A 25,822-nucleotide genomic window follows, 5' to 3' on the forward strand; every position below is an offset into this window, starting at 1 on the left:
CGCACTGCCAGGGGCTGCTGCTGCACCAAGGGACGCGGGATGGCACGGAGGCAGCCACGCTGTGAGCTCACACCCATTTCCCTCGGGGCTGTTCGGGGTCAGGGACCCTCTGAGCAGTGCTGCTGTGCGGGTGACAGCGCAGCAGTGTCACTTCATAGCGCAGTAGTGTCACTTCAAGTCATGTAGCACACTGCTGGAGAAGCATTCGTCGCCGCTCATCGCTACGCCCCACGCTGAGAGCGCTGCACTGATCAAATCAGATCGGATCGTGGTGGGATCGAATCACCTCGGCACACTCCCCCCTGCTGCCTGTTCTCTCTCCTCCAAAAAGCACTTTCCCTGCTCTGCATTTTGCAGCCAGGCCCCGTTTTCCAGCCAGGTGCCCAGATGTACTTTAAGAAGCACCCTGCACTTCCAAGTTTAGCATCTGCTGACGGAGTGGGGCAGCATCCCGGGACAGCGCTGCCCCACAGGAGGCTCCGAATTGCAGTGACAGTGTCACAGCACTGCGTGGATTCGGGGTCGCCATCTGGGAGCAGACGGTTCCTTGCCTGGAAGAGGAGCACCAGAAAAGCAGTGGGGCAGACAGGCTCACAATAGGAAGTGCAACACTGCGCAGTCACTGCGGGACACGGCACGGCAGCCTCTGCACTCTGCAAACGGATCACTGCAGGGGAGAGGAGCTGAGCTGCTCCATCCTGCCCAGGAGCAGGGGGCACGGCACTGGGGAGGAGCGAGAAGAGGATCCATATCCATCCACTTAAGAAAAGCAGAAGCGAACTGGGGAGACTGGGGAGTGTGTGCAGACCGTGTGCACCATTAACCTGGAGGAGGACTCGGGCGGGCTCCCTGCAGAACAAGGAGAGGAACGGGCCTGGGGGAACCGCTTCGCTGCTGCTGGGAGGGGTCGTCTCTTATAGGTTCATAGGTTCATGAGGTTGGAAAGGAGCTACAAGATCATCCAGTCCAACATCCTCCTATCACCATCCCTACCCAACTACTAAATCAAATCCCTCAGCACCTCATCTAAACGCTCCTTGAGCAGCGCTAGGGATGGTGCCCCCACCCCCTCCCCAGGCAGGCCATCCCAGGGCCTGACCACTCCTTCAGAGACAAAATTCCTCCTCAGATCTCATCTCAATCTTCCCCGGCGCAACTTGTGGCCATCCCCTCTCGTCCTGTCGTTATTTATCAGGGAGAAGAGGCCCACCCCCTCCTCACCACAACCCCCCTTCAGGAAGTGGCAGAGTGCAGTAAGGTCTCCTCTGAGCCTCCTCTTCTCCACCCCAACCCATCCCAGCTCCCTCAGCCGCTCCTCATTGTGCTCCAGACCCCTCCCCAGTTTTGCTGCCCTTCTCTGAACACGCTCCAGGGCCTCCATGTCCTTCTGGCAGTGAGGGGCCCAAAACTGAACGCAGCACTGGAGAGCTGAGTGCAGGGGATGCTCACCTCCCTGCTCCTGCTGGCTGCACTGTTTCTAATCCAGGCCAGGATGCCGTTGGCCTTCTTGGTCTCTTGCACGACGGAGAAGCTGCCTGCAGGAAGGCTCAGGGAAGGCTGCTCGATGGGAAACTATGTCAGCAAAACGGGCTCAGGTGCGAATCTCCACCTGAGTCTGAGCGTTCCTTCAGGCCAGCTTCTCCTCAGGACTTGGGCTGTCTGGCGGTGGCTGCAGTTGGGTCAGGACCCAGGAGGCCAACATCTCCGCGGCCGTGCCCCCGCCTGGTTTGGGTCAGCACCGGCACTGCTGATGAGCGCTGCGGAGGCCTCGTGCCTCTCCTCTGTGTCACTTACAGAGGCAAAGTCATCGACAAAATCAATTATCCCAACTATGGAAACTGGAAGGTTTGAGTTAGAAGTGGCAGCAAAGGTGTTATTTTCAGGTAACTCTGCCTCGCTGAGCGGACACCACTGCTGCAAGCGGCCGACAGGGATCGGCACGGGAGGGTTCAGAGGCAGCAGGACTTCTCACCGCTCCACCGCGGCCGGGAAATTATGGCACTCAGAAAGATCTCCGCTTTGAACAAACGCTGCAGTGCGGAGGGGGGAAAGAAGGGCTCCCGGGGCCGGGACTCCATGGCACAGAGTGTTCTTTCTGCTGGGATTGTCCGAGCCCGACACGATAAACAATCCTTCTGTGGGGACGTAAACAGCGCTAGGTTGGTGGTGGAGAACAAAGGCTGCGATTCAGCGCTGGATCAGCTGAACGCTGCGCGTGACGGCCCCGTGTGGGGGTACACACCGACCACTGCCCACCAAGCACCCCGGGGCCCATCCCCACCTCCACTGCGCCTCACCAGGAAAACGTGTATGGGGAGACACGAACCCGAGCAGCACAGCTCCCATCCGGGGGGTCCTGCAGGGCAGAACCAGAGCAGCACAGCTCCCACTTGGGGGGTCCTGCAGGGCAGAACCAGAGCAGCACAGCTCCCACTTGGGGGGTCCTGCAGGGCAGAACCAGAGCAGCACAGCTCCCATCCGGGGGGTCCTGCAGGGCAGAACCAGAGCAGCACAGCTCCCATCCGGGGGGTCCTGCAGGGCAGAACCGAGGGTGGGCAGAGCCGGGGGGGGCACGTGGCACGAGTGCCCCCAAACCCTCTGCTTTGTCCTTGTGAGGTCGCACCCCCCCGGCTCTGAACACCAGCACCGGGGCACAATTTCAGCGTGCTTTGCCCTCGGCCGTGAGCACCCGCAGCATGGGGAACACGGCAGCGGGGCTGTGCTGCCTTCCACGCACCATGCCCTGCCCCACTCAGCACCGTGCTGTCCCCCATCGTCACGGCACATCCCACGAGTGGGGCCATGGAGCTCAGTGGGGCCGCGTGCTGCTCCGGCAGCGGCAGGCACCGCCGTGAGATGCAGAACGGTGAGGAGCCGCTGCTCCCTGCACACGTGGTGGCTCTGCCGGGGGGACCGGCCCCACAGCAGCTCCATATGGGGCTATAGGTCCCATGCAGGAGATACGGGACCCCGTGAAGAGTGTACAGACCCCATGCAGGGTTATGGGTCCTGCATAGGAATACAGACCCCATGGAGGCCCTACACGGGGCTACAGCCCCCACACTGATACACGGGCCCCATAGAAGCCCCACACAGAAATAGAGACCCCATGGAGGCCCCACGCGGGGGCACAGGCCCCACATCGATATGTGGGCCAGACAGAGGCCCCACTCAGACATTCAGACCCCATGGAGGCCCTACACAGGGCTACAGCCCCCACACTGATACATAGGCCCCATAGAAGCCCCACAGAAATACACTCTCTGTGCGGCCCCGCGCAGCACTACTGGCTCCATACAGACAGCCGGGCCCCACGCGCGCCCCACGCAGGGGAACAGCCCCCACGCAGGGCTGCGGACCCCACGGGAAAGGTCCAGATCCCATGCTGTGCTTCAGACCCCACACACACCGCCGGGCCCCACGGAGCGCGAACACGCTGCGCCTCGCACAGCGCCGCAGGTCCCACTCGGGGGCACGGACCCCACGCGTGGACCACAACTCCACTAACAACACCCCCACGCCCCCGGCCCCTCCTGTCCCGCGCAGGCGCAGTGCGGGGGGTTGGGATGGGGGGGGGGGGGGGGGGTGGGGGGGGGGAGGGGTAGAGCCGCGCCCCCATTGGTCCGGCGCTGCCCGGCGGAGCGGGGCGGGGCGGCCGCGTGCGCCCCCGAAAGCGTTCCGGGCGGGAACGGGGGCGGCGCAGCGTTCCGGGCGGCGGCGGCGACGACGGCGACGGCGGCACCGCGCTCCCCTCCCCTCCCCCTCACCCCCCCCCGGCCCCTCCCGCCCCTCCGGGTGCGCGGCCTCGGCGGCGGCGCGGCACTATGGAGCCGCTCGCAGGTAACCTCCGCGGGGCCGCGCTCCGCGACGCTCGGGAAAGTTTACTCCGCGGCCGGGCCGGGCTCTGCGGGGCGGGCTCGGGGTCGGAAGAGGGGGGGGAGGGCGGTGTGGGTGTGGGGAGCGCTCTCCGCGCCGTGGGGATCCCCCCGACCCCGAGCAGTGTAGGGCCGTGGGGAGGGGGGGGTCATCCCGGGTGGGGCCGTGCGCCGGGGCCTCGTAGCCCGGAGCCGTCGCAGCGGAGGAGTGAGCGCGCCGTCCCCGATCCCCGGCGGCGGGGGACGGTCCCACGGAGCCGGGACGGAGCGCGGCCGAGCGGGCGGTGCCGTTCCCGTCCCGTGTAATGGCGCTCTGTTGCTTTCCTCCGTTCTCCGCCCCGCGGCCTCATCGCTGCTGACCTGAAAACACGCGTGGCCCCGCGGTTCCCCGCGGCCGCTCCCGGCGCTGAGCTCCGTGGGGGACGGAGCTCCAGGGATGGGAGCGTGGAAGTGGCAGCGGAGCTCTCAGCCTCGGATCCCGGGAGCGGAGCCGCCTCCTGCCCGGCGAACGCACGGTGCCGGTTGGCGGGGACGGCACCCGCGGGGATCCCGCGTGGCATCAACACGCGAGAAGCGGTAACGGGACGGGGACTCCGAGCAGCGCCGTCACCGTGGGGTGGGCGGCACGGCCTCGAATCGCGGGTCTGATTATAAATAACGCTGATGCCGCCAGCTTCGGGCACAGAGCTGGAAAAGTCCGAGCACGGTGGCTGGAGGTGGCATCGGGTGCTGAGAGCACCGGATTTCTTCTGTCTCACCCCGGCGTGTGTTCCCGTCTCGGTGTGGCTGAGCTCGATGGCATCAGTGTACGTTCTGCTGCAGATTTGAGCTCAGGACACCGGGCTCTGGGCCCCGGGCGCCGGGCTCTGGGCTCTCAGCTCTGTTTTTTGTTGTCCTGTGGCTCACAAAGCACTTGGCCCCGCTGACCCTGGAACGGCGGCGTGCCATAGTGATAACAGCTTGTTGGGGTTTTACACTTGTTCAGGAGAAGCTGTTAAAACCTCGCAGCTCTAATTGTGGGCATGACAGAGCTGCTCTCCCGAAGGAGCTTGAGGAAAGTTATGTGGCGATGTGAGAGCGCGGTCTGAACGTGAGTGCAGTGAGGACCGCCAGCAGTGATGTTCAGTGCGTTTGCCTGAACTTCTTTTCCTGCTGAAGAAGGAAACTGAGAGTGGGGGCATGGAGAGGAGCTGGTACGGGAGCTGTTTCAGGAGCCGGTGGCCTTCACTCTGCATTTTGTGGGGACGGCTGCTGAGCAGCATCCCAAATCTGGTGGTCCCACCGCTCGGTGCGGTGACAGCGCAGTGTCACACTGCAGAGCCGTGTTGGCCCTGGGCAGGGAGTGTCCCTCCACAAAGTGCCTCGCTGTGGCTGCAGGCTGCAGCCGCCCTTTCCAAGTGGGCAGTGCTGGCACGGAGCGTGGCCGGAGGAGGATGCGGCTGTGCCCAGGAGCGGCCCCTGGGAGCAAAGTGCTTGGCCTGTGGGGCCGGGCCCTGAGCTGGAAATAGTCGTGCCGTGGTTTCCAGGTGCTGGCTCTCCACATGTTTAGTGTAGATGCACGCTGCGTGTTCGGTGGACACGGGGTGGGAGTGACAGCGGCTCATCGTGCGACGGATGCTGCGCGGGGGCCGGACTCGCCACGCTTCCCTGTGTTTGGTGCTGGGTGCTTGGGGTGTGAGCTCTTGCTTTGCTTCGAGGGCTGTTTGGAAGCAGAAAGATGGGGCTGACAAAGTTCAAACCCTCCTGAAAGGGGAATGGGTACAGAGCAGTGCTGTGGAGGTCACGGCTCTGCACGGTCCACGTTTGAAGTTGACTTCCACGTGGCTTTGAGCTCTGTTCCTCTGCTGCAGGCGTGCTCTGCAAGCCAGGATTTAGAATAATCTGGCTGCCCAAATTGGTACGGCTGTATTTAGAGCAAAGGAAGGCAGGTGATTGTAGCCTGAAAATAGGGTGGAGCTCTCCGAAGAGAAGCTGAGCGTATGAAAAAAGGGGCGACAGAGGTTTGTAAAGCACGACTCCTGCTTGACTGCCGCTTTCCTCGTGCTCTGGCTGTCTTGAGCACACAGCACGTCCTTTGAGAAGGCTTTTTTCCCCGTGTCAGAGCAGTGTGCTGTCCTGGAGCAGCACAGGCCGTGCCAGAGATCCTCAGTCCTCGCAAAGGGAGGGATCTGGGTTCAGCCACAGCGCGAGCTCGGCCTGCCCCCACGTCTCAAGAGCAAACGTGTAGGTTAGGCTCGCCTTGCTTTCCTTCTCTCGCTTGCAGCCATGTGAGTGGCTTATTTTGCTGGTAGCTATTCTGATGCAGCTTAGCAAGTGAGGAGCAGGGCTCGGTCAGCACGGCCGTGGGCTGCTGAGGGCACCGAGCTCCCGCCTGGCTCGCCTTGGGCTGCACCGTCAGCCTTTTTCACGGCAGGGGAAGGCCTCTCTGCACCAGAGCTGGGTGCTGCTGCGTGCACTTGGTGGCAGAGTTTCGGTTCAGAGGTCCCAAAGTTCAGAGCTGGCTTTGCTGCAGCTCTGGGAGCATTGGGAAGCAGCGCTCGGGGTCTGCGCCTTGAGTCCTGCCGCAGCAGCAGCTGCCCTGCGGTGCGTTTTGCAGCGTGGCTGTCCAGGCAGCCGTAGTCAGGAGCAGGAGCCTGTTTTCCTTGTTTGTTTTTTAGTGTCCGTATGACTTGGGACGGCTCTGGAGGATGTCTCGGATGTGGGGTGGTGGCTTTTCTTTTTCAGCACGCCGTGCTTTCAGAGCAAAAGGATTGGCACTCGCTGCGCTGGTGTCGGCCCAGAGGAAACCAAGCGCTTTGGAGGAGAAAATGAAAGCCCCTTAAAGTCCCTGAGTCCCACGGTCCATCTTCCCTGTGCTGTGAGTTGAATTCCTCCCCGGCAGTTCAGCGTGCTCGATGATTTTTCCCCACTATGCTCTGGAAGAGACAAACGGCGAAGCTGAGCTGTGCTTCGTTCCTGTTCCTCGTTTCCTTTTTATTTCTTCGTGTGGTCTCTTTTAATCTGCCTGCTGTGGTTCGGGCAGGGAGCAGTCCCACAGCCCTACGTCTGCCCTGGGGGAGCAGGGTGCGTCCCCCTCCCCACTCGGCTTCTGGGAGTTGTGCTGAAACTCCTTTGCCTCCTCCTCGGAGGACGCGGGGAGCTGCGGGCTGCTTTGCTTCTGTGCCTTTTCTCTGACTCTTGGCGTGTTTTACGTGAGCATTCAGTGCTCATCGTTTTACCTTTGGTACTTTTGAAGGCTCTGCATCGTTTTCCTTAGCACTGGAAGCACTGATGGGTGTGCCAGGTCCGTGTGCTCGCTGGGATGTGAGCCTGGGAGTAACCTCGCACGAGGAAAGCGAAGGGCCGGCTGCCTGAGCCTTCACCCCTTGCACGGATGCTCAGAACCCTTCTTCCTCGCTGCCTGTCCCGGCCTGGCTTCAGAAGGGTTCAGCAGAGGCAAAAATGGCCACGCTTTTCTCGCACGTCATTTCCCTGCCTGGGAGGACGAAGGTCTGAGGCAGCGGTAGGTGCAGTCCTCCCGGCCGTGGTTTGGGATGCACGGCTTTCACTGTGCCTTTATGGGTGTGGTGGCTGAGCAAGAAGTGCCGTTTGAGGACTGAGCTTATTATAGTTCGGAGCGGCGCGTGACTCACGGCGTAATCACACCACGGCGTTCCTCCCTGGAAGCGTGGCTCTGCTCGGGCCCTGCACACCATGGGCAGAGCACAGCACTGCCGTGCTGGGCAGCCCAGAGCATTGGAGCCCGCGGGGGAAGCGCTGAAGTCTGGAGCGTCGTGGGAGCACCGTGTGCCGGGCTCTCATCGGTGTTACTCCTGCATTAAAACAGCGAGCCGTCTGAACCTGGCTCGTGGATCAGCTTCTGTGTCCCCTGCCCCACTTAGCCCACCCGTTCTCCCCCTGGTGCTAATTATTTCCCTCCTGGTTAGGAGGCACGCATCCCCTCCCTGCCCGCTGTCCCGGCACGCATCCCCTCCCTGCCCGCTGTCCCCGTGCAGCACGTCGTGATGTCGGCATTCCTCGCTCTTGAGGAGCAGATCTCAGAAACGAGGCTGGGGAGCTCCCACCCAACCCAACCCAAATTCGCTTTGAGATGGAAGTAGTGCTCTGCAGAGGGAGCATTCAGACACGCTGACCGCGGTGGCCATCTTCGGTCGCTGCTGACTTTTATGACGTTGCTTTAACAGCCCGAGTTCAGAAGTGAAGGGCAGATGAGGCGCGTTGGCTTTCTGACACAAAGAGGAAACATTTTCCTCGGGCTGAAAGTGTAAAGTTTGCGAATACAGCTTCGGTTACTGCGTCGTGCCCTGAGCGAGCAGGGGACGCTCGGGTCCCAGTGGCAGGCTGCTGTTCCTTGCTTTGCTTTCAGTTTTAGGGGCCACACTTTGGGCAGCCCCCCATGCCCGCTGCGGTGCTGGAGGGGGCTGAGGTTCTGAGCAGTGCTGGGGTTGCGGGTTTGTCGGGGTGTGAGCTCATCTCTGGCACTGCTGCATGTCGTTTCTCTTTCTGCTCGGTCTGCTTTTGTGCTGGAAGTGCAGTGGGTTGAGAGCTGGCTGAGTGGCAGAGCGCAGAGGGTTGTCGTTGGGGGTGTGGAGTCCGGTTGGAGGCCCGTGACCAGCGGTGTCCCCCAGGGGTCCGTGCTGGGTCCAGTCTTGTTCAGCATCGTCATCAGTGCCTCGAGGAGGGATGGAGTCCACCCGGAGCAGTTTGCTGATGGTCCGAAGTTGGGAGGATTGGCTGCCACGCCTGAAGGCCGTGCTGCCATCCAGCGAGACCTGGGCAGGATGCAGAGCTGGGCAGGGAGAGACAGGAGGAGCTTTAACAAAAGCAAGTGTAGGGTCGTGCAGCTAGGGAGGAATCACTGCGTGCAGCAGTGCGGGGTGGGGAGGAGTGCTGGAGAGGAGCTCTGCACAGAGGGACCTGGGGGTCCTGGGGGGCGACAGGTTGGCCCTGAGCAGCGTGCCCTCGTGGCCAAGAGGGCCCATGGGATCCTGGGCTGCATGAAACACAGCGTGGCCAGCAGGTCGAGGGAGGGGATCCTCCCGCTCTGCTCTGCCCTGGGGAGGCCTCATCTGGAGCACTGTGTGCAGTTCTGGGCTCCCCAGTCCAAAACAGACAGGGATCTCTTGGAAAGAGTGCAGCGCAGGGCCACAGAGATGGGGAAGGGCCTGGAGGATCTCCCCTCGAAGAAAGGCGGAGTGAACTGGGTCTGTTCAGCCCTGAGAAAAGAAGAGTGAGAGGGGACCTGATCCAGGGGGAGAAATATCGGAGGGGTGGGGGGCACAGTGGCGAGGCCAGACTCTTTTCAGCAGTGTGTGGGGACAGGACGGGGGGGAACGGACACAGACTGCAGTGCTGTGGGTTTGGGGTCGTTTTGGGGTCATTTTGGGGGCACTGCTGCCGTATGGGGCACGTGGGATTGGAATAGGGGATTTTGGGGTCACTTTTTGGGATTTTGGGGCCATTTTGGAGACCTGTGCGACCTGGTGTAGGGAACTGCTTTGGCAGGGGGTTGGACTCAATGGAGGACCCTCCAACCCGTGATTCATGCCGTGCTGCTGGTCTGGGTGCGGTTGGCCTTCAGAAAGCTGATAGCAGAGGCAGGCTGAACTAGGAGGACTCGTGGCTCGGAAGGTTGTGAGCGTGCAGTTGTGAGTTCGTCCCCTGTGCTTTCCCCTCGTGTTTGCACGGAGCTGATAAAGCAGCTGCTGTGTGTTCAGTGGTGCAACTCGGTGCCATCAGAGCCATGGGAACAGCCCTGGGCTGCGGGCGAGGGGACCACGGGGATTAATCCGTGGGTACGGACTCTCCGAGGTAGTTTGCAAAAAACAAGAGGCTTTCTCATACAGGAGTGGCAGTGGTTTATGGGATGGTTCAGCCTGGTGCCACGATGATTGGTGCTGGGGACCCACACCCTGGGAAAGGGAGAAGGGAAATGGGCCCAGGAACAAAACAGCGGCAGCGATCTGAGGAGGAAAGCTGATTTACTAAATAAGATATCAGAAAGCAAAATCACGCAATATAATACAATATAATTGGAATCGAAGCTAATGAATCAAATAAAGTGAGCAAGAGCGTCTGATAAAGCGAAGGCCTGACGCTGCTGGGTCCCTCCCAAGGGCACAGAGCACCCCGTGGCACACAGACAGTTCTTATCTTTCCCTCTGGGCAGAAATACATAAAAACACAGAGCATCACAGAGTGCTCTGGGGAACGCGGTTCTTCTCTTCTGAGACAGATGAACCCATAACTGCCCATGATCCATGGAGCTGGCGGAGCTCAGAGCCAAACAGAGCCCCAAACGGTCGAAAGTGGATTAATTTGCCTCTAAAATACGCTCTTCAGAGATGTGATTGACCGATCCTGTCGTGTTTAGGCCCGGGCCCACGTGGAGAAGCTCGGTGCCGGGGCCGCTCACCCTGCGTGCATTGCTTGCAGCCCATGGCTGCTTTGTTCCTGTGCCAGAGGTCACTATTTCTGCACCTCTCCTGGAGAGCAGCTGCTGTGAGCGCTGCTTCCCCGCTTCAGGTGCTGTCGATGGTGGCTGGTTAATTGGGGCTCAATTAGCGGCCTGAGCTCTGATCCCCACCCCGAGCGGTGGTGTTCTGGCAGCACAGGGGCAGTGACAGCCACTGCCGACCTCGGTTTGGAGGGCACACCTTCGTGATGCTCTGGGGGGATTTCAGCCCGGGCCGTCCCGGCTCTGGGTTGCTTTCTGTATGCTGTGGCAGCAGAAGCCGGAGGGGCTCAGGCTGCGGTGGTGGCAGCACGGCCCCACACGTGGTTGGGTCACGTCACTGGGTCAGAGTGGTACACTCTTCTGCGGGTGAACGTGTGAAATCCCAACCAGAACCCTGAGCACGAGGTTCATAGGTTCATGAGGTTGGAAAGGCCCTACAAGATCACCCAGTCCAACATCCTCCTGTCACCATCCCTACCCAACCGCTCAATCCAATCCCTCAGCACCTCATCCAAACGCTCCTTGAGCAGCGCTAGGGATGGTGCCCCCACCCCCTCCCCAGGCAGGCCATCCCAGGGCCTGACCACTCCTTCAGAGACAAAATTCCTCCTCAGATCTCATCTCAATCTTCCCCGGCGCAACTTGTGGCCATCCCCTCTCGTCCTGTCGTTATTTATCAGGGAGAAGAGGCCCACCCCCTCCTCACCACAACCCCCCCTCAGGAGGTGGCAGAGTGCAGTAAGGTCTCCTCTGAGCCTCCTCTTCTCCACCCCAACCCATCCCAGCTCCCTCAGCCGCTCCTCATGGTGCTCCAGACCCCTCCCCAGTTTTGCTGCCCTTCTCTGAACACGCTCCAGGGCCTCCATGTCCTTCTGGCAGTGAGGGGCCCAAAACTGAACAGAGTACTCGAGATGCGGCGGTACCAGAGCTGAGTGCAGGGGATGCTCACCTCCCTGCTCCTGCTGGCTGCACTGTTTCTAATCCAGGCCAGGATGCCGTTGGCCTTCTTGGCCACCTGGGCACACTGCTCACGTTGAGCCGAGCATCAGCCAACACCCCCAGGTCCTTTTCCTCTCTCCATCCTTCAAGCCGTTCTGCCCCTATAGCACTGCATGGGGTTATTGTGGCCACAGTGCAGCACCCGGCACTTGGTCACACTTGAGGTGTGTGTGCTGTGGCTGTTTCTCGGGTTGTTCCCTGCTGAGGCTCCCAGGGATGATGTGGTGGCAGTGGGGCCGTGGAGCCGTCCCGTAGCTGAGCTGCACAGCTCTGCTGTGACACAAGCAATTAACCCCGTGCCTCGTTAACGTTAAGCTGCTTATAGCTCTGGACAAGCATTAGCCAACTTGGTGGTGCGAGGTTCCCGAGGGGCAGCTGTTTTTTGCTTTTCCTAATAAAGTCATTTCTGTTCATGGGAGATGGGTTGGAAGCGAGATGGTTGGAGGTGCCCCCGTGTGAAGTCCTCGTGCCAGGCTGCTCCAGAAGTCTGAGATCCCGGAGGTTTGACTGCACGAGCATCATCCTGTGCCCACGTTCTCATCCCGCAGCGGTGCGGGATGGTGATGAGGAGGAGCATCAGCCTCAAGAGCGATGAGAGCTGAGGACAGCTTCCCTCCGGGTGAAGGCACGTTGTGGAGGATCTCTGGTCTGCCCTTGGACGCCCTCATCTCTCTTGTGGCAGAAGTTCACTGTTTTTATTCCACCTCTGGATGCAGTGCTGGAGGTGGGAGCAGCGACCTGAGCGTGTTGGACGAAGTTCTGCCGGAGCTCCTGTTGCACATGAGCTGTTTCTGAAGAAACGGAGGATGGGGAGCTCGGGGAACGCGTGCCACGTGGGATCCACGTGAGCTGCACACGGCTGAGTTCATAGAATCGTAGGGGGTGGAAGGGACCTCCAGAGATCATCAAGTCCAACCCCCTGCCAAAGCACTTCCCTATACCAGGTCACACAGGTCCCTCTGTGCAGAGCTCCTCTCCAGCACTCCTCCCCACCCCGCACTGCTGCACGCAGTGATTCCTCCCTAGCTGCACGACCCTACACTTGCTTTTGTTAAAGCTCCTCCTGTCTCTCCCTGCCCAGCTCTGCATCCTGCCCAGGTCTCGCTGGATGGCAGCACGGCCTTCAGGCGTGGCAGCCAATCCTCCCAACTTCGGACCATCAGCAAACTGCTCCGGGTGGACTCCATCCCTCCTCGAGGCACTGATGACGATGTTGAACAAAATCTCTTATCTTTATGGCCCTTGGAGGGACCAGGGAAGTACGAATGGAGCACGAGGGCTGTGTGCGTTTGGGATGGGGAAAAGGTCGTCTGCGTGGAGCCCCAATCCCTGTTGTATCTGGCAAATCCTGGGAAGAACTGTCACCCTGAGATCTGAGCGGTGCCAGCGGTCGCCCCGATGCGGCCTTTGTAATGAGCACTCATCAGGAGCGCTCAGCCCGATTCCCCCTCGGGTTTCGCATCCCAGCATTGAACTTGAGGAATTCTGAACAGGTGAGGACACTGTGGCCCCTAAAAGGAGGAGAGTCACACACAGCTCCAAGAAAACACTGACACCGTTCCCCGTGTGTCCGTGCGTGTGTGCCTCGTGGGTGTCTCCTCCGGCTGCTGCTGTGGGGTGAAGGTTGCTTTCCTCTGTGGCTTTTTGGGAACCTTTGCCTTCCGGGGCTCGCCCCTTCTCTTTGTTCTTAGATGTGAGCTTTGCTGTGCGATGCTTTGCTTTGGTCCTGTGCGTTCTCCCCCAGGGGTTGCTTCCCCCCAAAGCACACAGAGCTTCCTCAGCAAAGGCAGGGGGCATCCCAGCTGGGATGCTTTGGGCTTGTGGTGATGTGGGATACCACAAAAACCTGAGAGCAGTGCGTGATGGAGGGCGGCTGGGATGAAAGCCCTCCGTGGATTTAATGCTGTGCACTCTGTGGTGGAGGGCAGCTGCTTAGCAGGCTGGTGTAATAATCCTCGTGTCAGGTGTGGGATCCAGGTGCTCAGCCTCCCTCCAGCTCGGGGCTTTGCAGTGTGCGGAGATGGACGCACGGAGGACAAAATGTAAAGGAGATGAAGTGAGAAGGAAAAGTGAAGGCAGCTTTCGTGCCTGCCGGACCGGAGCCTGTTTGCACAGCTTTGAGGATGGTGCTAGAGCACAGTGAAATAATTCCTAATTAAAAAATAACAAAGCACACAGAGTTCAGTAACTAATTAATAACTTCTGAGCTTGCATTGCTGTGTTCGGGCGCAGGCGCGGGGCTCTGGGCACGGCTGGGTCTGTAGGAGCAGCGATGTGACAGTGACCTCTCCTCTCTGGTGCTCTAATACCCATGATCTTATCCTTAAAGGATAAGGAGATGACATCACAGCAGAATGCCCCCAGGGGAAGCAAGCTGAAAAGCAGCAGCAAAGCCAGCAAAGCAGTGGAGACAGCGGCTGGGAACCTGAGCCAGAGGGCAGAAGGGCTCTGAGGTCCGCTGGGTTATTCCCACGCGGGGGATCTTCCATCGTTGGAGGCAGAATGTGAGGAAACAGAAGTGCTGCATCCCAGTGCCTGCTGTTGGTGTGCAGGGGTCCGCATCTCACTGCTTCACAGCCCGAAGGGTGGGTGCAGCTGTGCCCACCCTGCAGCTCCGGGTGCTGCGCTCCCAACACTTCTGGGAGCTGTGGGTGCCCGGGTGCAGTAACTGTGCGCTGTACTCCGCACAGCGGTGCTCTTATTCAGAGATGGATCTCAGGTTCATTGTGATCGAGGCGCTCTTCTTTCCCAGTGCTGTTTCCTCCTTGATTCAAACGTTCCGGGAGCGACACGGAGCCGCCGCACGGCTCGTGAGGTGGTGATGTTCCCAATGTCGGCTTTGTAAAGAAGCGGAGCTCCTGAAGTTCCCGGGAGCTCAGAGAGGGGAGCGTGACGCTGCCTCGCGAGCCCCGCGCTGCTTTTCCCCGGATAAACTGTCGTAAATGTGAACGTCTGCCACTTCCCCGCGTGCTGCCGAGGTGTCGCGGGTTCGTGGCCCGTGGGCTGTGTGTTCCAGGCCGTGGCTTTGCTCCTGGAAAGCTGTTGACAGCACTCAGCCCGGGGTGCCTGGGGGACTGGCAGCTGCGATCGCTTTCTCCCAGCTCCGATCCCGCCCTGTTCGGCTGCGGTGTGACGTCAGCGCCAAAAGCAGCGAGAACGTCTCCTGCTCGTAGCCAAAAAGTGATCCTGGGGAGATGATGGGGCCTTATCTCAACAGGAGGATCGCTGGAGCGGTTCTGCCTGGTATTTAAACGTGATGGCTGTTTTGAAATTCTGAGAAGTGTGTTTTCATTTGGAGTCCCAAGCGAAGCCTCGCTGAGCCGGGTCTGCTCTCGCAGGATGGGACCCCACGCTGCTGCCTTTCCCCCCAGATCAAGGTTTGAATGGTTTGAAGGGCTCGGTGATGCACGCTCTCCGCTCCTTTTATTTATTTTTGTAGTGTGTCTGAAAATGCAATTAAGGAAAACACGCCAGCTTCCCAATTCTTACCTGAGCGTCCCTCTGCTCCGCGGCCCAGCACGAAATTAAACGAGGAAAAGCTTTGAAGGATGGGTGAGATTTGGCAATGGCTCAGAGGGGCGTAGAGGGGGGGACTGTGTGCTGGCAGGAAAACCGAGGGGGTTTGGTGGTGGTGGTTTCTTCCCATGGGCGCTTTGTCAGCATTTCTGAGCTCCAAGAGACCTTACTGCGCTCCTAAAAGGGGCGAGGGGGGGACGTGGGAGGGATCCGGACCTCTCCCCCTCTGACCCCTTCCTCAGCTGCCAGGTTCCTTCCTCCTGTAGCGTGCAGGGAGTCGTTCTCATCGGAGCCTTTGCAAATGAAGGCAGTTTGGTTTTGGCTCTTCACCGGTGGAAACGGGGAAGTTGGGAAGCTGTCCTGCGGGTGGCAGCGGGAGGTGGGATGCTCGAAGCTCAGCTGCTGCTTTGCACGGCACGATGGGCAGCGGGAAGATGGGGCGCGCACAGCAGCACTTGTGCTGGGATCCGTGTCCGGAACAGCTTAGGATGTGTGTTTGGATAAGAGCATTCCCGTGCTGAGTGCTGATCGTGAGGCGTTTCTGGGATGGCTTCAAGCAACGGGCGCTGTCACACCCGTGGAGAATGCGATGGTTTTTCTGCTGCGTTTCAAACCCGTAACAGCTGTGCATTGAAATGTGACAAACCCCACGTGGATTTATCTCAAGAACCTGTGAGAGGACGAGCTCCCTGGAGCGTGACTGGGGTGGGGGATTCCGGCCCCTCCTGCTCCAGCAGTATTTGTATTTCGTGCATTGGATTATGGGGGGCTTTCCTTGCCCCCTCCTTCCCACGAGGCTCTGGGGACGGCCGGGGTGGGCTGCGTGCTGCCCCTGCTGCCTGGGGCCGCTCCTTGGGAGTGCCTTCACCCAACTTCGGGGGCTTTGCCCACGTCCACGCGTAGCTCTGGTGGGGAAATCAGTGATTTCCGAAATGTTGGTGCCGTTCTGGTTGCGTGCCCGAGGAAACGCGGTGCCTGCGGGGCTGGGATGGTGTCAGAGAGCTGGGGTTCCCAGGGGAGACTGAAGCATGAATACGCAGGCTTAAATTTGCCTCGTTCCCACCGGTGTGTCCCGCAAAGATCTTTCAGCGGTGCAGAGATGATAGGATGACTGTTTTTCAGTCCCGAACACGTTTTCCTTAACGCGTTTTCATTCGTAATGCGGCAGAAGAGCTCGCTCAGGGACTTGGTCCAGCCCTGGAAGCTGTGTTAGTGGGGTCAGTGATAAATGCCTCAGTGTGCTCTCCTGGGGGGATTGGGGTGTGGGGGCACCTGAAACACTTTGTTCGTTTCTGGGCAGTGTTCTGGCACTTCGTGATACTTGTGGTTGCGGATCTCTTTGGGATTCATCTCCTACCTGGCGCTGCGGGAGGGATGAGCACCGAGCGTTTCCCATCCTTACAGCAGCTTTGAAGCTGCGGGAGGAGGAGGAGGAGAAGGAAGAGGAGGAGGAGGAGGAAGAGGAGGAGGAGGCAGCACGCGGCACTGTGCCCCCTGTGCAGCCACGTCTGCTCCTGCCCAGTGCCAGGGCGATGCCAGAGCGCGCAGAAGGGAGGTAGCTCACTGTAAAGAAAGGAATAAAGAGGAGTCAGCACCGGGGGAGGGGGCACTCTTGGGCTGAACCCCCGTTGTAAATCTCCAGCAGTTCATTCCTGTGCCGTCGGACCTGGAGTTTTCCATCTGTGTTTTGCCTCGCAGAGACGCTGACATATTTGTGTGTGAGGGAGTTTGCTGAGAGCTGCAAATGCCACGAGTCAGCAGGCGTGGGCTGCGCCGCTGCTCTTTTCTTCTGCCTCCCCAAAGGCCTCTGGCTTTTGGGCACAGAGCTCACCAGAAGGAACTTACCTTCTGCTCCAGTGATGCTGAGTTTTCACTGAGAAACCCCGCTCACTGTTCCCCAAGTTCATAGAACCACAGGGGTTGGAAGGGACCCCCAGAGATCAGCGAGTCCAACCCCCTGCCAAAGCACTTCCCTACACCAGGTCGCACAGGTCTCCAAAACGGCCCCAAAATCCCAAAAAGTGACCCCAAAATCCCCTATTCCAATCCCTCGTGCCCCATACGGCAGCAGTGCCCCCCAAAATGACCCCAAGTGACCCCAAACCCACAGCACTGCAGTCTGTGTCCGTTCCCCCCCGTCCTGTCCCCACGCACTGCTGAAAAGAGTCTGGCCTCGCCACTGTGCCTCCCACCCCTCCGATATTTCTCCCCCTGGATCAGGTCCCCTCTCACTCTTCTTTTCTCAGGGCTGAACAGACCCAGTTCACTCCGCCTTTCTTCGAGGGGAGATCCTCCAGGCCCTTCCCCATCTCTGTGGCCCTGCGCTGCACTCTTTCCAAGAGATCCCTGTCTGTTTTGGACTGGGGAGCCCAGAAGTGCACACAGTGCTCCAGATGAGGCCTCCCCAGGGCAGAGCAGAGGGGGAGGATCCCCTCCCTCGACCTGCTGGCCACGCTGTGTTTCATGCAGCCCAGGATCCCATGGGCCCTCTTGGCCACGAGGGCACGCTGCTCACGGTCAACCTGTCGCCCCCCAGGACCCCCAGGTCCCTCTGTGCACAGCTCCTCTCCAGCACTCCTCCCCACCCCGCACTGCTGCACGCAGTGATTCCTCCCTAGCTGCACGACCCTACACTTGCTTTTGTTAAAGCTCCTCCTGTCTCTCCCTGCCCAGCTCTGCATCCTGCCCAGGTCTCGCTGGATGGCAGCACGGCCTTCAGGCGTGGCAGCCAATCCTCCCAACTTCGGACCATCAGCAAACTGCTCCGGGTGGACTCCATCCCTCCTCGAGGCACTGATGACAATGTTGAACAAGACTGGACCCAGCACGGACCCCTGGGGGTTCTCCCCGGTGGTTTTGGGGCGTGGCTCATGGTGGGGGGATCCTCTCCATCATCAGTATGGCAGAGCTCTGCATCGGGATGCGTGTGCTTTTAGGATCACCTTTGGATGGCAATAGCCCCAAGATTGCTCCGGTGCTGAAGAACACGCAGCAGCTTTTCTGTGTGTGCTCAGTAAGGGTGGTTAGAGAGCAGCGAAGAAAATAAGGATGGTATTTAACCAACAAAGCCATGAAATTCTGGACTACAGCCGTCGTGTTTTGTGCATGCTCCTGGGAGCTGCGTGCTGCCAGCAGTGCCCGTCTGCAGGAGTAACCCAGGGAAGCGTCGTCCTGAAGGTGCTCAGGAAGCGGACGGGATTGTTCATCTTCCCTGTAACATTTCCTCTCCTCTTCTTGATGTGCGACAGCCCCTCCTGCCCGCCTTACACTCTTTTTCCCCTCCTGTTGGCATGCCAGGTTTCACCTCGGGAGTTTTCCAGTGGGTGGTGTTCACTGTGTGGGTTCTTCCTCCCGTATAACCCCGCTCTGCAGAAGGCCGCGGGGCCTTGCCCGGTCCGAGCTGCTGCGGAGCTGCTCTCTGTTTCTGCCCCGAGGAATGCAGTAAATCAGGATTGGAACCAACTGCGAGAGCACACACCTACACGTGGCTTTCTGAGTCTTCAGACCTGTTAAAACAGAGGGTTTACATCACGCATCTTTGCGCTGCGTGGTTTTGTTCCGTCCTGGGAGGATCGGCTCTCGGAGCGGTTTGCGGTGCGTCGGCGTTGGGGATCCGTTGGTGAAGAGCTGTGTGATTTTTAGGGGCAGGAGGTGGTGGAGCTCATCGGGGCTGCCAGGCTGGTTTGCATTTCCCTCAAACCGAATCACGCGGTTGCTGCCTCTGCGAGGTGGAGCCGAAGGGCTCTTCAAGTTGCACAGAGGCTTTAGCAAAGGGTGCTGGTTGAAATCGGGTGCAGAGCGAGAGCTTCCTCCTCCTGGAGAGCTGCGGCGGTGCAGTTGTGCTCCCCTGAAAGGAGTTTGCTTCATTTGCCTGAGAAGGTTTTTTGTTTCGTTTTGCATGGACAGCATCTCCTAATGGCAGCGGTGCTCTGCGCAGGTGGGCAAGGGAGAGCAGCTCTCTGTTCTCTGCCACCAAACTCACTTATTGTCTGAGCTCTTGGTCTGTGATTTTGCAATGAGGAGCCGCCCTGAGTTGCCTTGAGATGAGAATTTCCTCTCCTGTGCCTTTGCACCCCTGGATCCTTAGCATCGCTGTGGGCACGGGGCAGCGGAGCTCCCGGCTTTGCTCTGTTATTGATCAGTCAATCAGCAGTCCTAGAGCACAATTAGCTGTGTGCAGAAGGCTTTCCCCCCCTCGGGGGGCACCTGCCATTGGATAGTTCCCAGCCAGCCCCGAGCTGCCTTTCCAGGCTAATTGTTTTATAGTGTGTAATGCGAGCCGCGCGTTGTTGGTCTCGTTTCTAGACTGAGGCCGAGGTGCTGATCCCGGCTCCGCCGACCCCAGCTGCCAGGAGGAGCCCATGAGCACACGACCTCGGATATGGACATCGTCCTGTCGGATTTTGTTCGCTCGACAGGGGCAGAGCCAGGACTGGCCAGGGACCTGCTCGAAGGTACGTCCGGCTGGGGCTGGCAGCGGGGGGGAGGCCGATGTGCTCTGAGCAGGGGAAGGGAGGAGAGGAGCTGCGGAGGTGGGAGCTGGTGTCCGGCTGGTGCCACCAGCAGCAGCGCTGCAGAAATTCTGCCCTGGTTTCTTGTTACGTGGCCATCAGGTAATGAATTTCAAACGTTTGGAAGGAGAGCACATCAAACAGGAGCGCAGCACCGCTTCGTTCAGCTTCTGCTTGTGTGCATTGTTCGCTGCCAGCAATGGCAGTAAAACTTTGGGGTTTTTCTTGTCAGCGGCAATATCGCTGCTAGCAAGCACTCCGAAGGCTGCCTGTGTTTTCAAAGCAGTAAGGGGTAATTACATAGGCAAAGCTGTGCTTTTACTGGTATATCTAGTTCTGCTTGTGAAGGTGGTGTGAGCATGCCGGTATAAATTGCTGTTTGCTGGTACCTGGCCATCCGTGCTGCTGAGGCGGTGACCTCTCCTGGCAGCGGCCCTCGCAGCCTGCATCGCACAGCCGTGCACCCAGCGCTCACCATCAGCAGGGTCAGGCTGTCGGGGTGTGCTGAGTGCTCAGGAATTGAAGACAAGCCTCAACAGCGCATCATAGAATCCCAGAACCGTAGGGGTTGGAAGGGACCTGCAGAGATCAGCGAGTCCAACCCCTGCCAAAGCAGTTCCCTACACCAGGTCGCACAGGTAGGCATCCAGGTGGGTCCTGAGTATCTCCAGAGGAGACCCCACCACCCCCCAGGCAGCCTGTGCCACTGCTCCGTCACCCTCAACCCCAACACGAAGATGTTGGCCAGGTCAACCCATAGGGAACTACATGAAGATGTCGGCCAGGTCAACCCATAGGGAACTGCATGAAGATGTCGGCCAGGTCAACCCATAGGGAACTACATGAAGATGTGGGCCAGGTCAACCCATAGGGAACTACATGAAGATGTCGGCCAGGTCAACCCATAGGGAACTACATGAAGATGTCGGCCAGGTCAACCCATAGGGAACTACATGGAGATTTTGGCCAGGTCAACCCATAGGAAACTACATGAAGAGGTTGGCCAGGTCAACCCATAGGGAACTACATGAAGATGTCAGCCAGGTCAACCCATTGGGAACTACATGGAGATTTTGGCCAGGTCAACCCATAGGAAACTACATGAAGATGTCGGCCAGGTCAACCCATAGGAAACTACATGAAGAGGTTGGCCAGGTCAACCCATAGGGAACTGCATGAAGAGGTTGGCCAGGTCAACCCATAGGGAACTGCATGAAGATATTGGCCAGGTCAACCCATAGGAAACCGTCATTCCAGAGGAGGAAAAAAATACATGAACCACAGAATCCCAGAACCGTAGGGGTTGGAAGGGACCTCCAGAGATCAGCGAGTCCAACCCCCTGCCAAAGCAGTTCCCTACACCAGGTCGCACAGGTAGGCGTCCAGGTGGGTCCTGAGTATCTCCAGAGGAGACCCCACCGCCCCCTGGGCAGCCTGTGCCACTCCTTATCCAGTGCATCGTCCGTGTGCAGCCTGAACGCACCGTGCTGGCAGCTCCCCAGCACTGCTGCTCAAAAGTGTTTTTTTGCCCTAAAACACAGCACGATATCGACACTGTTCTCAAGAACTGCCTTGGACAGCTTGCTTTTAATGACTGCGTTGTTTCAAGGCTGTAGATAATTGTGTTTGTGCCTTCTGCTGTGGGCAGGGGCAGGGACAGGCCGCCGGGTCGGAATTTTTGGGCTGTACGCTTCCTTGCAGGCGCTGCCTTTGGGTTTGTGTTGACACAAGGGTGGTGAGTAACTGCTGGGCTGTGCTTAAACGCTGGAGGACAGAAACATTGCGCTTGAGCAGAGCTGTTTGGCAGTTAGAAATGCAATTATGTGATTCAAGACCATGCTTGCTCCGATACTTGAGCTGTGGCATCACCCTCTCAACCGTGGAATAAAGGGGACGGTGCAAGTTTGGCTTTGCTGCAGAAGGAGCCTTGGTTCCTCCTTCAGGAGCTCGAGGGGGTGATGGGGCACCCGGCAGGCATGGCTGTGATGGGAAGGGTCTCAGGGCAGAGCAGACAAAGGGGTTTAGCTTGTCCATCCTAGAGATGGGGGGGCTGAGGGGAGACCTCATGGCGGCCTGCAGCCCCCTCCGTCATGGCGGCCATGACTCCTCACATCCTGCAGCCCCCTCCGTCATGGCGGCCATGATTCCTCACATCCTGCACCCCTCCATCATGGCGGCCATGATTCCTCACATCCTGCACCCCTCCGTCATGGCAGCCATGACTCCTCACATCCTGCAGCCCCCTCCATCACGGCAGCCATGACTCCTCACATCCTGCAGCCCTCCATCACGGCAGCCATGACTCCTCACATCCTGCAGCCCTCCATCATGGCAGCCATGATTCCTCACATCCTTCAGCCCCCTCCATCATGGCAGCCATAATTCCTCACATCCTGCAGCCCTCCATCATGGCAGCCATGATTCCTCACATCCTGCAGCCCTCCATCATGGCAGCCATGACTCCTCACATCCTGCAGCCCTCCATCATGGCAGCCATGACTCCTCACATCCTGCAGCCCCCTCCATCATGGCGGCCATGACTCCTCACATCCTGCAGCCCTCCATCACGGCAGCCATGACTCCTCACATCCTGCAGCCCCCTCCATCATGGCGGCCATGACTCCTCACATCCTGCAGCCCTCCATCATGGCAGCCATGATTCCTCACATCCTGCAGCCCTCCATCATGGCGGCCATGACTCCTCACATCCTGCAGCCCTCCATCATGGCAGCCATGATTCCTCACATCCTGCAGCCCTCCATCATGGCAGCCATGACTCCTCACATCCTGCAGCCCTCCATCATGGCAGCCATGACTCCTCACAGCCTTCAGCCCCCTCCATCATGGCAGCCATGATTCCTCACAGCCTTCAGCCCCCTCCATCATGGCAGCCATGATTCCTCACAGCCTTCAGCCCCCTCCATCACGGCAGCCATGACTCCTCACATCCTGCAGCCCCCTCCATCACGGCAGCCATGACTCCTCACATCCTGCAGCCCCCTCCATCATGGCAGCCATGACTCCTCACATCCTGCAGCCCCCTCCATCATGGCAGCCATGATTCCTCACATCCTGCAGCCCCCTCCATCACGGCAGCCATGACTCCTCACATCCTGCAGCCCTCCATCATGGCAGCCATGATTCCTCACATCCTGCAGCCCTCCATCATGGCAGCCATGACTCCTCACATCCTGCAGCCCTCCATCATGGCAGCCATGACTCCTCACATCCTGCAGCCCCCTCCATCATGGCAGCCATGACTCCTCACATCCTGCAGCCCCCTCCATCATGGCAGCCATGATTCCTCACATCCTGCAGCCCCCTCCATCACGGCAGCCATGACTCCTCACATCCTGCAGCCCTCCATCATGGCAGCCATGATTCCTCACATCCTGCAGCCCTCCATCATGGCAGCCATGACTCCTCACATCCTGCAGCCCTCCATCATGGCAGCCATGATTCCTCACAGTCTTCAGCCCCCTCCATCATGGCAGCCATGACTCCTCACATCCTGCAGCCCTCCATCATGGCAGCCATGACTCCTCACATCCTGCAGCCCTCCATCATGGCAGCCATGATTCCTCACATCCTGCAGCCCCCTCCATCATGGCAGCCATGACTCCTCACATCCTGCAGCCCCCTCCATCATGGCAGCCATGATTCCTCACAGCCTGCAGCCCCCTCCATCATGGCGGCCATGATTCCTCACATCCTGCAGCCCCCTCCATCACGGCAGCCATGACTCCTCACATCCTGCAGCCCTCCATCATGGCAGCCATGATTCCTCACATCCTGCAGCCCTCCATCATGGCAGCCATGATTCCTCACATCCTGCAGCCCTCCATCATGGCAGCCATGACTCCTCACATCCTGCAGCCCTCCATCATGGCAGCCATGACTCCTCACATCCTGCAGCCCTCCATCATGGCGGCCATGATTCCTCATGAATCATGATGTTCCCCTTTTAGATTTCTTTGTTTCACATCACGGTTTCTGAAGTTGTCATTCAGAGCCAGTATTTACGTTTGTGACAAAAGAGTTTAATGCAGATGTTCCTCCAATTTTTGTGTCTCTCGCTCTGGCATGTGAGTTGATTTATTTTGACAACAGCAGTTTTACGTCGTTCTCATGACATGCTGCTGAATCGCTGCTGTTTTTACCACAGTCTCCGTGGAACTGACATTTCCACACGTTGAAAGAAGGGAAGACAGAGACTTTTCCATCATTTCTCATAGACCCTCTGAAGGGTCTCCATTTCTGAAGCAGCTGCTGGTAAATAGGCTTTGCTGGGTCAGTGTCAGAGCATCCTCGCGTTGTTCTGCTGAAGCAGGTAACGATGTGCCAGCAGCTCTCGTTTTAATCTCATGGGTCATTCTCATTCCTCCATACTGATTTGTTGGTTCGTTTAAAGAATAGAACAGAAAACAAAAACCTCAAAAGGGAAACCTTAGAATATCTTTCCGCTTAGAGACGGTCATTAAACACTGCAAATTACATCTCTCAGAAGGATTTGAATACTCAAAAAGCGTGTTTCCATCTGGGAATTTGACCTAGTGCTTCTTGTGTTATCCAGGAGCTGTCATGTGAACCAATTGGCAGTTTATACATCATTCCTGTAGTGGAGTTGCTATGAATAAAGTTGGCTTTCTTTCTACAGTGTCTGCTAAGCTGCTAATTTAGGAGCTCAGACTAACAGCGTTCATAAAAATCACAATTTTCTCAAACATAAGCCATATGGTAGACTTTTTTTGCCATATATTCTTGCCTTTGGAAGACAGTAGCTTCTGCAAGGTCAACTTACTGCATTCTGGAAGTCGTCAGTGTTTTAATACACTTTCAGCTTGCTGGGTAGTGTTAGCAGGAAGAGGAATCGCTTTGAGGATTCCCCCAGCTCTAAGTTAAATCTGTTTTGATGAATAATTTATCTGGCTGGTAATGGCTGCAGCCTGCTGGAAAGTGTTGGAGCTGCTGCCTAAGCTGGCTGACATTCTTGCTTTTGCATTCTGAGTGTCAGCTCAGAAAGAATTGAGTCTTAAAAGCCACGCACAGAGCCTGAAAAAAGTTCTGTTAAAACCATCAGCTTTTGCGCTGCACTGAGCGTGCTTTCACTCGAGCGTTGTCCTGCAGTAATGCTGGGGGTAGAGAGCTGCAGGCTGTTAAAGGTTGTCAGCAAAGAAGCGGTGCCTGCATCGTGATGGATTATCTTCACTGCAGCTGGGGAGGCTTAGAAAGCAAAGTGCTCGCTCTGACCCGCAGCAGTTGGTGTGTGTGTGGATGCGGGTGGACGTAACACGGCCTGACCTTCCATTTCCCCTTCCTAAGGGCAAAACGCTGTTTGTCTTCAGTGCCGTGCTCTGCGTTCAGCGTGTGTGCTGTTACAGCAATCCTGCCCTTTGTTTTACAGTCTGATATCTAGCTCTGGCAAGACTCGAGGTCTTGGGAGCTTTGGGAATGCTGTGCAGACTCCAGCAGGCAGCAGCAGTTCCCCTCAGCCCTGCGTCTGTCTGCTGTGTGCTCAGGGGGTGTGAGCTCCTGTGTGAGCGCGGGCAGCGAGCCTCGTGTGCTGGGCACTTCATGGCTGCGTTTCTTCACATCCAAATCCTGGATGTCATAGCTCCAGATGTGATGGGTGGATAGCCCGTGATGAGCTTCCAGGCGGAGGATGCAGGAGCTGACGTGATGTTTCTCTTGTATGGTGGTGACCACTTTCGATGCCTTCCAATCCAGGTAAAAACTGGGATCTGAGCGCAGCGCTGAGCGACTTCGAGCAGCTCCGGCAGGTGCACGCGGGAAACTTGCCGCACTCCTTTAACGAGGGATGCAGCTACAGGAGCCCAGAGAAGGAGGCAGCCCGGCCCGGGCGACCACCGCTGGAGCGGCAGGATGACATTGTGCAGGGTAAGAGCCACTGGGAAGCCACGGGGAGCAGCTCGGTGCGCTTTCTGAGTCGGGGGTCATAGAATCATAGAGTGCCAGAACCGTGGGGGTTGGAAGGGATCTCTAGAGATCATCGAGTCCAACCCCCTGCCAAAGCAGTTCCCTACACCAGGTCGCACAGGTAGGCGTCCAGGTGGGTCCTGAATATCTCCAGAGAAGGAGACCCTACCACCCCCCCGGGCAGCCTGTGCCACTGCTCCATCACCAACCCCAACATGAAGATGTCGGCCAGGTCAACCCATAGGGAACTACATGAAGATGTCGGCCAGGTCAACCCATAGGAAACTACATGAAGATGTCGGCCAGGTCAACCCATAGGGAACTACACGAAGATGTCGGCCAGGTCAACCCATAGGGAACTACATGGAGATTTTGGCCAGGTCAACCCATAGGGAACTACATGAAGATGTCGGCCAGGTCAACCCATAGGGAACTACATGAAGATGTCGGCCAGGTCAACCCATAGGGAACTACATGAAGATGTCGGCCAGGTCAACCCATAGGGAACTGCATGAAGATGTCGGCCA

General features: G+C 58.3%; 1 protein-coding gene across 3 annotated transcripts in view; it reads left to right on the forward strand.

The window, feature by feature from the left end:
* The first annotated feature begins 3,817 nt into the window (after nt 1–3,817).
* The window catches only part of OTUD7B (OTU deubiquitinase 7B), a 38,882-nt gene continuing 16,877 nt past the window's right edge, over nt 3,818–25,822 (forward strand). The window contains exons 1-3 of one of the 3 annotated variants that reach the window (XM_065729139.1): nt 18,414–18,441; nt 19,153–19,301; nt 25,086–25,256. In XM_065729139.1, coding sequence (XP_065585211.1) covers nt 19,229–19,301; nt 25,086–25,256 — 244 coding nt within the window. In that variant the 5' untranslated portion in view covers nt 18,414–18,441; nt 19,153–19,228. Of the gene's footprint in view, nt 3,841–18,413; nt 18,442–19,032; nt 19,302–25,085; nt 25,257–25,822 lie in introns of those variants that run through there. The other 2 variants (XM_065729141.1, XM_065729140.1) reach the window with 2 other exon arrangements.

Source organism: Cyrtonyx montezumae, unplaced genomic scaffold (assembly GCF_038088225.1).
Source record: "Cyrtonyx montezumae isolate F1298 unplaced genomic scaffold, pur_monq_1.0 scaffold_106, whole genome shotgun sequence".
Lineage (NCBI taxonomy): Eukaryota > Metazoa > Chordata > Aves > Galliformes > Odontophoridae > Cyrtonyx > Cyrtonyx montezumae.